Genomic DNA, 12,047 nt, shown 5'->3' on the forward strand with positions numbered 1-12,047 from the left:
TGTCCCTACGACTTGCAAGCAAGTTTTGAAAAGAAAACTTTGTGAGGTAATTCAATAACACTTTAAAAATAGCCTTTTTTCTTGCTCCGCTGGTCCGTTCATCTAAATTAATCGTGCCATGTCCATTTATTTTCGATGACGCTTGAACGTCACATCGTCACCTATTGAATGGTTTTCCCTTGTGCCCAATATGGCCGACATCCCTGGCTCGGATTGAGGACAAAATCCGCCCCTCTGGCTCCGTAGCTACCAAATATATACAACAGTGCTCATTTCTATCACTCAAACAAATCTTTTATATATATATATATATATTATTTATTTATTTTTTGTATCATTTAGAATATGTAGTTTCTGCCGTTTAACCTTTGAACCTCATTCGCAATGTGCAGGGATGTGGCGCCCCCTGGGTTGTATGCAAGGATGAATGAGACCACACATTTCCTCATACTTATATTAACATTAAATATAGGTTAAGCTTACAGTTAACACACGATGCATGGCAGACTATTTGACAGTCCTTAACATTTCTAAAGGGGAAATAAAAAAGCTGGGATGAGGCTGTTTTTTGATACGGGAGGCTCGTGTTGAGATTTCACCTTAAACTTGAGTGAACAAAACAATATATGATTGCAATACTAAAAACACTGCAGGTTCAACAAGCGTGAGATCTTTTTGAGATTTAGTGTGAAGTGATTCTGAAGTGATTTGCTGACCTCTACTGACTCTGAGTACACTGTGCGCAGGAGGTTCTGCAAGTGTCCCGAGACATGAACAAAGCGGCCCCAGTGGTAAACTAGATGTACTACACACACACACACACACACACACACACACACACACACACACAAATAGGACATACCGGTAGGTTATTCATAGGTTTGTAATCTACTGTCACTTTACCTTTTTTAACTGTTTTTAGCTGTTTTTAACTGTTAATTTGTTTCATACTGTGTACATAGTCTATTATTATTATTGTATTTTGCACTTACTGATGTTTTTGTTATTTGCTGCTGTAACCCTGTAAATGTCCCCACTGTGTAACAAGGGATTATCTTATCTAATATCATTTTTATCACAGATATGTATTTCTTTAAAATCAGCAATAAAGATTTATGCTGAAATAAAATGTTCTGTGTGCCCGAAGTTCACAGGCTAATTGGTCGATTATTTGAGATGGTGGACAGTGTGAACGAGTGGAGTTGTAGCCTCAGGGGTTTCCATCTAAGGGTCGCGACCTCTCCAAATGGTCACATGATAAATCTGAGGCACCACAGGATTATGGAAGATTTAAAATGCCACAATTTAAACAAATCAAACGACATAACGTGAAATACAATGCCCATTTTGTTCAATGTATTTCTTGCCACATGGCTTTATGCATTTAGTATGTCATACTACTGTCATACTGCTGTCAGAGCTCCCACGGGGCCAGGGTTCAAGTTATGATTTTATATCTGTGGGGGTCTCAAAAAAAAAAAAAACTATGGATGCGGAAGTAAATATAGGCTATAATAAAATAGGTGTGCCTTTATTGACATTTAGTTAGTTAGTGCTGCCTTCACGATGCTTTACTACACATTTAGGCTACTCTTATTACTTGTCATGTCAAGTTATATATCTTTAACGTCAATATTACTCGGTATGTGGAAGGGGAAATGGCTTTATTTGTAATTAAAATATAATGCTGCTGTATTTTCAGAGAACCCCCTTAACTGCGTTCATGGGAGCCAGTCCTCACTCTAGGGGAGCTCAGCTCCCGTTGGTTCCCATCTAACTCCAACACTGTACGGAGCCCACACTGTCACCAACTGCACTGCCTACATAAACATGATGGGTCTTCAATATCTGTTTGAAAGCTATATCCGGGATGTCAAAGTGATTCAGCCACGAAAACAGGTTAAATAAATAAAGACAACAGACAACAGATTATAGTGTAAAAACAACCACTTCACCTGCGAGACAGAAGGCAATGAAATCAACGAATGACACTGTTCTTGTTAAGCCGGGTAGATCTTTATGCACTGATGATATTAGAACCAACATACGTCAAAAACACAATCTTTTAGAAAATTCTATTCTCCATGCAACCTCTCCGGTCAACGGGTATCATTACCCAACATTTAAATCTATATATATATCTATATATATATATTGATATATATGTATATGTATATACAGTAGCCTATATATATTTATATACACACACACAGACACAATGTATAATGTGTTCTACTTTGTTTCTTTGTTTCATTTTTTTTAATCTTCCATACAAGATGATAAATGAAACAGAAAACAGTAGTTCTGCCCCACACTTTTATAGCTTGTTCAAATTTTCTAGTGCTTTTTTTACTTACATTACTTTGAGTGCACGACGCAGAAATGCACTTGTGATGAGAAAACCCAACAGGTAACCTCACGACGAGCACATCTCTCCCCTCTGTGTGCACTGGTGTTTCTCTTTTTGTCCTCATGATGGCGCCGTTCGCTCAGACTACTGAGCTGCACCTTCACCCGCTGTTGCAGGCCGGCTGTTGGCAGTCTCTTCTCCCTATAACACATGCGGGGTTTAAGTTATGCACTTCATGGGAATGACGCCCCGCCAAGAAGAAGTTGTGGATAGGCCCCCTCCGGCAGTGACTGCCTCTGTTCGTCACATCGCGTCAGCGTAAACAAAACGGTGACGTGGATCTCCCTCTCTCCCCCTCTCTCTCTCTACCCCCCCCCCCCCTCCCCCCTCTCCGCGTTGGCTAACTCTTCAATTGGTCGGTGAGCTCGAGGTTTGATTCAGAGTTTACGGAGCTAAATCAGAAGGCGCAGTGACCCAGAGTCAGTGATTAAAACGAGGCCCCACACAGGACGATACCAAATTAAAAGCCTCCCAACGTGCACCTCTGCTGTACGCCATCAATTTCACAGTTATACGTCGCCAAGTTTGGACTCAACTGCTATTTTTATTGGCCTGCATTATTATCAAATAATAACTTCCATATTATAGAGAAGAGGTTCGAACGAGGCTTCACCAGGGGGGACAAAGATTTAAGCCACAGTACGTTTTAAAGTATCGATCAGACCATTTCAGAACAATGTTGGCCAAACAAGTGGATCGTTCTTCACGCCACGTAGGCTGATAGCTCTCTGAACCGGCATCCTGCGTCACCAGCTTTCAAATCAGATTACGTGCCTCGTTTATTTCAACAATCTAACGGATAGGCCGAGGCCTCGGCGTTGTCACTGCGGCCATTAAAGCCACCGCCTCGACATCCACTATACAATTATTGGGAATGATTAGAATCAGTGGCTTTGAATACAGAAAGCCGCAATTCGAGACGATTGCTTTCAGGACTGGACAGCTCCTGACTCCCCAGAGGCCTCGGACTTTGTCAGCGGAAGTCTGATCACCCCCCCCCCCCCCCCCCCCCATCAAAACCGCCCAGTCACACGAAACCTACACCACCACCACCAGCAGCACCATCAGCAGCAGCAACAACAAAGATGATCACTTCCCAGCTCTATCATAACCATAAAAGCCTAATTGGACGTATTGATGACGCGTGGGAAATAAGCCATGGCGGTGGCGCTGAGGGACACATGGATCCGTATTGTCATGTGCGACGTTCACGTTCACTCACACACATTTGGGTTTTGTTTTAAAAGAAGAAAGTTTCGAAGCAAACTTCCATTTTATGAGGGAGGTGGTGGAGGGGGGGGCGGATGCATCGATGAGGAAGGAACTGTACTTTTTTTTTTTTTTTTCCGGGAGGCAAACTTGATGACGTCTATAGCATCCTTAATGTGACATATTGGAGGGAGGAGGGGGGGGGGGGGGAGGCTTACGATACATGGATAAAAATCCAAGGCAATCACAGCACAGGACAAAAGTTGAGAGCTGCGATATGCAGACGAACACGAGGCGCACTTTCCCACCGACTTTTTGTTTGCGGCTGTCCGAGTGCTTCTGATTGCGTCTCAACGCGAGGTCGGCTGCACGGAGGGAACATAAGGAGACGGCGGAGGCGCTTCAGCCAGGGAAGAAGTGCCGTGAGAAAGAAAGCGTCTCTCTCTCTCTTTTTTTCTCTCTCACTCACTCACACACACACACATAGACACACACACACACACACACACACTGCCACAGCCGCGCCCGGATCACATCCTACAGCACAGCGCTCTCCGGCTTCCCTGCTATAGGTATGTGCTCTATCTGCGGAGAAATGCATTGATGGAGAGCGAGATAAAGTAATGGAAATTATTTTTTGTTTTTCCTGCACTGCATGGAGATCAGCTGTTGTTTTTTTATTACTTTGGCGCCGCATGCAAAGGATTCGCTGTCAAGACCACAGTTCAACTTTTAGGAAAATGTGTTGAATTAAACAGACAGAAACGTTTGTTTGTTAGTTTGTTTGCGCAAACAGACGCTGCCTGTGCAGTTTCTGTTGAAGAGGCGCATGTCGGATCCAGCCATGTAGTTTGTGATGAGAGAAGTAGCACAGCGTGTGCATCTGAACAAAGAGCCAGCATGTTATTTCTAGAGTGACTAACCTGTTTGATGCTAACGTCTGTTTCCTTCATTTTCTAACAGCATGGCCAGTTCGAGCAAAGCCACTCTAATCTTGCTCGTCTACGGAATCTTAATGCACTACAGCGTCTTCTGCACACCTATCGGACTAAGTTACCCTAAGATTAGGTAGGTGTACCTCCATCACCTGCTCACCCGCGCTGCTTTGCCTATTTACTGGTTTTTGCATTCTCATTAATGGTGATATCTCGTTTGGTGATTCGGATTTCGGGCACTTTTATTTCAAATAAGTGCGCGTAATTGCGCACAAAGCATGCGCGCAATTTTAAATCACAGAATCGGGAATAACAAAGGGAAAACACGAGTAATTTAATGGCAAGCAAATGCAAGTCTTGTGCGGGTAATGACAATGGAAATTGCGTCGAAGTATCTGTCCGGTGGGACGGTTCACAGAACTCCCCTTATTAAAAATGAGAGTGCAGTCAATGCAATTGATAGCCCTTGGGATGACGGTGGACTGGCGTCACCAAGGAGAGGCGAGGCAAAACGAATAGGAGAGCTCTATGCATTTAAGATTTATTCATTTTTTTCCCCTGTGAAAAGCATATCCATAATTTGGGCGTGGTTCGTATTGATTCTAATATTTCGCTGCTAATTACGGCGCTCTTTTAATAATGAGAACGTCTGCACGCCTCCATTAAATGTGATCATTCTAACAGCCATTGTTTCGATTCTTAAATAATTAATGAGCAGGTTGCCTGTGGTGAGGGCAGCAAGTTAAAAAACAGATTTTCCCGATGGAAAGGAAAAAATATTAAAGAATGGAAAAAAACTAGGCCTACATATATTTAACACGTTTTTTGGCGTCAAAATTGAAATAATTCGTTTTATGGTTTTATTTGAGAAACACCTTGAGGTATTGCATTCTGTGTTGGTGTTCCTCTCTTGTCTCTAACGTGTTTAACCTCCCCCAGTTATTTTAGAAACGGATGCAGACATTTTGGCATTCTTTCACTGCTGCGTCCCACTTGTGCACAGATCTAATTTGTGATGAACGCTCTCCCCCGTTTTTTTTCTATTTTTTTTTTTTTGCAGACTTGAAAACGACGCCTTCGATGAGGATGGGAATTCATTATCCAACATGGGCTTCGATAGCGACCAGATTGCTATACGAAGCCCACCGTCCCTGAACGACGACGCGTACACGCTGTACTACCCGCCAGAGAAGAGGTAAATAAATGCTGCTCTCGGATCGCACAACAAGCCTCCGGAGCTGGATTCCATTTTTAATGACTTCTTTGCGATAATGTTTGCTTGCTTTGTTTTTTTCCCCCGGAGTTTCTCATGTTATTTGTTCAGTGTAATTTTCATACCGAGTAGCCTAAAATGTTGTTAATATTCGAGATTTAAAAAAAAAAGAAAAAGCTCGGCGCATACGGGAGGATAGTCTGCGCAAAAAAAAAAGGCTGCGAGGCTCCGATTGCTTTGCACCTGATGTGATATTGGTGCTGCGGGTGGATGCGGGACATTTTAGGCTACTTTTGATCATTTTGTCTGCGCTTTTTTTTTTTGTCACTGATGATCTATGTGTTTTGGCGTTTTATCATCTCAGACCAGAAAGGCATGCTGAGGAAGAATTAGATAGAGCCTTGAGGGAGATCCTGGGTCAGTTAACAGCGAGGCATTATCTGCATTCTCTGATGACAATTCGTGCAGGGTAAGGGCATTTCTTATACGCGTTCACCTGCAGTCATCCTTTTTGTTCATGTTCCTCCGCTGCACAGGTCCAGGCTGCTGCATCCCTGTCTATCATTTTATGTGCGTCTTTTCTTTTCATGTCTTACCTATCCCCCTCTCTCTATTAATCTATGTATACGAAAACGTCTGGTCATTTTCATTTGGATTGTTTTTGTTGTGGCGTGCAGCGCGTTCACGATCACTGGCCTCCCCTTCACAACGACGGTCAGCTTTCTGAGACTAAAAATACACTTCGATTTATGTGTAATTAATCCATAAATCGACGTGGTTTTCCCCAATCTGGAAAAAATACACGCGTCATAATACGCATATGGGCCGAACATGAATAATTGATAACGTTTCTAAAACGCTTAAAATCAGTTTCTTTTTTACAGTCTTGCTTGCCGCTCCATATTAAAGAAATAAATAAGATAAAAGCCCCCCTCCCCCCAAAAAACAATATTAATTATTAATGATTGTGGGAAACTGCATCATTGCGAGATTAAGGCTAATACGTCAAATATAAAAAGAGATGTGTTAAGGAGTGGAAGGCAGCAGCTTTGACTAATGCTATTTTTGGGGGGGTTTGTTTTGTTTGTTTCAGTGATGACAACAGCATGGAGGAAGAGTCGGAGCCCTTATCCAAAAGACATTCAGATGGGATCTTCACCGACAGCTACAGTCGCTATAGAAAGCAGATGGCGGTGCAGAAATACCTGGCAGCGGTTCTGGGAAGAAGGTACAGACAGAGAGTTAGGAACAAAGGACGCCGACTTGCCTATTTGTAGCGTCGTTAAAGCGGCCAAACTGCCCTCCTGTGTACATATATATACATCCAGTCATTCAGATATATCTGACCAACCAGTGGATTGCGCCTGTGTTCTTTCAACATGTATTTATGTATGAAGTAAAGCCATTAAAATGAATATTTTAATAATAATATCGTTTTTTTTCCTTTTCCTTTTTTGTACAAAAGCACTTGATACCGCACAGTTGTGGACCAATATTTTATTTTCGTGTTAAGATGTTGAAAAACAAAACAAAATGACAACAAAAAAAAAAAGAAGATGAAGAAGAAGAAATTGGGGGGAGAGAAAAAAAAAAAGAAAGATAATTGTGCACCTTCAACATTATGCGCTTGAAATCTTTTAAAGGTCATCTACATATGCAGAAAATAAATAGATTTTAAAAAGACAATCAAAGTATTGAATGTTATACTTATTTTTGTAACCAACGTTCTATTTTTTTAGTGTTGTTTGTTTTTCCAAACGGGCCCAAAGAAGCAGTGAGCATGCTATGTGAGGCATATCTGGCTTATCCTAAGTGATAGATGCTGCCCTTGTCCCGCCCTCCTCCTCCTCCTCCTCCTCCCCCTCCTCCTCCTCCTCTGTGGGTTTGTATAGCTCGCTGCCCCTCCAGGGGGATTCACGTGGCTAGAACAGCCTCTAATTTGGATGGCCAAACTAATTGACTTTACAGCGCCATTCATGTAACTGGTGGTAAAAACCCGAGCCTCTTTTGAGCAGAAATTTAACTGCAGGGCACTGTTGCCTTCACTCAAGATAACGGAAGCACTCAAGTTGATGTTCACCGTATGCGGCAAACACTGCTTGCTCACTTGCCTCAGAGTCATTTACTGTGGGGAGATGAATCGTGCTCGATAGGACTGTGTAAAGAATGTTCCATGTCTGTCTGTCTGTGTGTGTGTGTGTGTGTGATGTACAGTAGAGACATTACACAGTGCACATATTCATCTCAATGTTGTCTGTGTTCAGTCAACAGAATTATGTTGAAGAATGTGCTTCGACTGTTGGTTGTATTTGGGCAGCACGACACACATTCAGATGGACCCAGAACAAGAGGCAGGAAATGAAGCATTTCTTTCTTTTCTTTCTTTTTTTTTCTTTTTTTTTTTGGAAGCAGAGGTGGAGATGAGGTAGCAGTTACAAGTGACAGTTAGGAATATTTAACTCTGGTTTCTTATTTATTGGTGCATGTGGAAACACCTTGCTGATTTTGCTTATAGAAACTGCATGCCATCGTGCTTCTTTGGATTGTGCTATTTGGATAGGTGGGCTGTGCTTAGCCTATTTTAGCACCGCACCCCCCCTCAGATGTGTTGGATATGTGAACAAGGAGGGCTAGCGGTGGTGTGAAGTGGTACTGCACCGACTTGTTGAATTCTTTTACCTCCCCTGCTGCTGTCATTGTGGATATCATAAGACAAGACACTGGACCCCCTCTTTGCTGATTGCCTTTGTGCTGGTAGCGTTTTTTTCTTAGAGATTGTTTTGCTTCTAGATCGCCATGCTAAGTAGTTGATTTTGACAGTGCTGTGATTCGTTGTGAAGACGAAGCTGATCTATAGTATGTGAGATGTCTGCCGAGGTTTGCGCAGCGAGGATGCGATGACGAGATGAGGAGAGTGATAGGTGTGAGAGAGTGAGAGTGGTATGCATGGAGAGGAAGAGAGGAGACAAAGAGATGTGTGAGAGAGAAAGTCACATATAGACGGGCTACAGCGCCCACAGGCCTGGGAGAGGTTGTCACACCTGGATACAGAGACAAAGACGGGGCGAGAGAGCGCTGCCGCCTCTCTTCACCTTCACAGCGGGGTCAACGAGTATGATAGAAATGTCAGATGTTAAATACCCTTCACGCTGGTATCAGCAGAAGGATTAAACGTATAGTGAACAAGGCCGTTCTCAGTTTCCCTATCGCACTATAGAATGGAGGTGAATGACATTCAGCCCTCCAAAGAGGGATCTTCCCACTGACTTTTATTAGGGAGAAATTCTTATGGATTTATTCAATATTATGCAAATGCAGCTTTATGCACCCCTGCAATCAAATCAGTGGCCTGTGCCCCCCCCCTAAGAAACTATCAATATATTCCTTCATCAATTCGGTTTTTATCCTATAGGCTTTGTGTGAATGTGTGTGTGTGTGTGTGTGTAGATGTTTGCGCATTTATGTGTATGAGTGAGCGTGCATTTAATGTTTGTTTGTGTGAATGAGTGAATGAACGTGCATGCGAAGGTGGAAACAGCTTTTGGCTTTGGTGCCTTGCTTTGACGTGAGAAAAAAAATATATGAAAAATTCGCCACAAATGACAGATGGCAATTTCAGTGGCCCTACAATGCTGCAGTCCATTAGCTTACATCGAAACGTCCTTTTACTCTGTTGAATCGCTCAGCTTAGTCTGCCCCAAGAGTAGTAGTAGTAGTAGAATTAGGCTTTCTTTTAAAAGCATGGCCAATGATTTATTGAGCATAAAAATATATATACATATATAAAAAAAGAGCAGAATGTATATGTTGATGGATCAGGCAATGTGTGTGTTTGTGTGTGTGTGCATGAGTTTGGGGTGTTCAGTGTCTGTGAGAGTTGTGAACAATGACCAGTGTTTGTTACTGTTGATTATGAGGTGTTGTTGATTACTTTGATATTGGTTGGTAACTTATGAATCAGAAAAATAGCCCCAAACATTATTTTACAACTATGTGCAACACTATTTAGAATAAAAGGGTTCCAGAACATGACAGAGATGTTGTTCAGATCATGGAAACTGCCTGTTGTTGATATTTCTGAAAGCGCCAAACGCCTTACTTCAATGTTTAATCTCTTATCTATCTGAAAACAATGTGTTTTGAAAGTGAACCTTAGTACAAGTGGCATCGTTATACACACAGGAGTCCTTATATGGGGTTTTACGTTTCTAAATGTTATGAAAGTGTTGTAAGATTTGTATGAATAAATTTTTGTAAACAACAACATTTTCTAATAAATGTCTAATCTTTTGAAATACATAACTTTTTAAGATGATACATCATGTGCTGTGAAACAGCAGCACAGCAACAGTAGGGAGTTAAAGCCGCCTCACACATCTCGGCTACAGTCTTATGTTTGAAATCAGAGTTAAGCTGAAATCTACCTTTAAAATTGGAGTTGACGTGTTCATCAAGGGGCCACCGATTGAGATCCCCTCCTGAAACGAGCACAAAGCTCAAGTCACATTACCGAATAAAATAAAGTGAAAACATCCTCCAGCAAGCACAGCAACAACTCCGCCGTTCTCTAGTGGGCTACGTCGACCTGAAGTCATATCAAGTTAAATTTATCTCTCTGAAGCCGGAAAACGAGCCAATTTGAAGCACCGGTGCATTGTGCAGAACTGCTCTCACAATCTATCGGCAGAAGGGATGCACACCTAATTTTAACAACAAAGCAAAGTGAGGCGTTTTAAGGTGATTTAAAAAAAAAAATGGAGAAAAAGGTTGAATGCACCTCAACAAATGCACCTGTAACTCAAACTCCAAGACCTGTCTGGCATCTCCGGGGAGATCGTCAAGATAAGCTACGACCCTGAACTGAGCTGCAGAGAGCTTCCCTCCTCCAGGAACAGCGCCGCGTCTCTCCCCCCCTTCACTCCATCCCCGGCCTTGGAAGTGCAGCTGCGTCCCGTGGGAGAGGAGGATGGGTGTGGCAAAGCAGCGTGCCTGTGTGATCTGATCCTCATCAACCAGCAGGAGTGTGTGTGTGTGTGCGTGTGTGTGTGTGTATATATGTGCACATGCACCAGAGCTCAACTAACCCAATCAGAGAAATGTTGCATGGCAACGGGCCACAAAGGGACACGCTTATGTATACGCATGTGTCAAGCGTGTTTGTGTGTGTGTGTGGAAAGGGAGTGAGGTATGTGTTGTGTGCTCAACAAAAGGCAGACCTCGAGCAAGCTGGGGTTTACACCACACACACACACACAGACACACACACGTCCTGCAGAACAGAGGAAACACACCGCTTGCTTCTCGCAGATACTTGGTATCACCGACAGAAGCTGGCACAGTCCAGCACAGGTTGTAAATGTGATTAATGAAATTCAACCAAAATGAATTAGCCACAAGAAACGGACACGCATCTCTGTCTCTTCTTCCTCCGAGGACGCCGATGGATGGGAGGTTGCCCCGTCGGTTATGAAAAGGCTGACAGATTGTCGATTCTCAGGGTTTGAGCTACCTGTGCGATATACGTCTTCATCCTTTATTTATCCATCCCATCCACTTTTTTTTCCTCTTCAGCTGTCAAGAAAAGAAGCAAGCTTCGGTCCTCTTGACAAGCAGTGATTCTCAGATGCATGGAGCGAGCAAAGAAACAAACTCACTGGATTTGATATTCACCCCCCGATATGCCCACAAGTGGATATGGAGATATCCACAAATGCCCCAATTTGTTTATGCAGCAGTAGGCCTCACGCGAGGGGCCACCTGGAGCCAACTCGTACATTATGTGCATTAATGTCTGAATCAATAAAAGATGGCTCCTCCTCCCTCATAGCCCTGTGCATCATTGCTCCTTTACGGCAGGCATCCGTCCACTCCTTAACTCTCCATAATGTCCTCAAGCTGCTCAGCAATTGCTCTTAATTTTTCAACAGAGTGGTGTCCCTGGCTTGTTTCGCTGGCGGGCTTTTTTGGAGGGAAAAACGAGACGATCCTAGCAGCCAAAACAGCCTGGTCACGCTGCACGGAGCTTACAAAAACACTTCCTCTGGCCCACAATGCCTCTGGACATGTCTTAATCATGTATAAGGGGGAAGGGGGAGGTCGTGTTCAGGGCTTTTCCAAAGGGGATACCCATGCTGCACCTCCCACCCCCACCCACCGAGCAACAACAGCCACACCCATCTCTCTTTGTGCGTGTGAAACCAGGAGTGTGCATGCATGTGTAATACTGATTTATTGCTTGTATGATTAGCATTTTCCCTTCACTTGTGTGTTTATTCACCTA

At 43.1% G+C, this 12,047-nt stretch overlaps 1 protein-coding gene across 2 annotated transcripts; it reads left to right on the forward strand.

Annotated features, from left to right (window-relative positions):
• The first annotated feature begins 4,037 nt into the window (after positions 1-4,037).
• Positions 4,038-10,031, forward strand: adcyap1b (adenylate cyclase activating polypeptide 1b). Of its 2 annotated transcripts, XM_084006980.1 has the most exons (5): positions 4,038-4,191; positions 4,583-4,687; positions 5,615-5,749; positions 6,132-6,236; positions 6,861-10,031. In XM_084006980.1, exons 2-5 carry the CDS (start codon positions 4,584-4,586, stop codon positions 7,042-7,044), a joined length of 528 nt encoding a protein of 175 aa, XP_083863106.1. In that variant the 5' UTR covers positions 4,038-4,191; position 4,583; the 3' UTR covers positions 7,045-10,031. The 2 variants fall into 2 exon arrangements, with proteins under 2 accessions (XP_083863106.1, XP_083863107.1); XM_084006981.1 differs by lacking the exon at positions 6,132-6,236.
• Positions 10,032-12,047: the final 2,016 nt, after the last annotated feature.

This window comes from Eutrigla gurnardus, assembly GCF_963514095.1.
Source record: "Eutrigla gurnardus genome assembly, chromosome: 4".
Classification (NCBI taxonomy): Eukaryota; Metazoa; Chordata; class Actinopteri; order Perciformes; family Triglidae; genus Eutrigla; species Eutrigla gurnardus.

Bases quoted from the DNA above. Each gene is read 5' to 3' on its own strand.
- adcyap1b (XM_084006980.1), top strand. From the start codon at position 4,584: ATGGCCAGTTCGAGCAAAGCCACTCTAATCTTGCTCGTCTACGGAATC. The intron at 4,688-5,614 runs GTAGGTGTACCT...TTTTTTTTGCAG, and splicing joins CTAAGTTACCCTAAGATTAG to ACTTGAAAACGACGCCTTCG. The intron at 5,750-6,131 runs GTAAATAAATGC...TTATCATCTCAG, and splicing joins TACTACCCGCCAGAGAAGAG to ACCAGAAAGGCATGCTGAGG.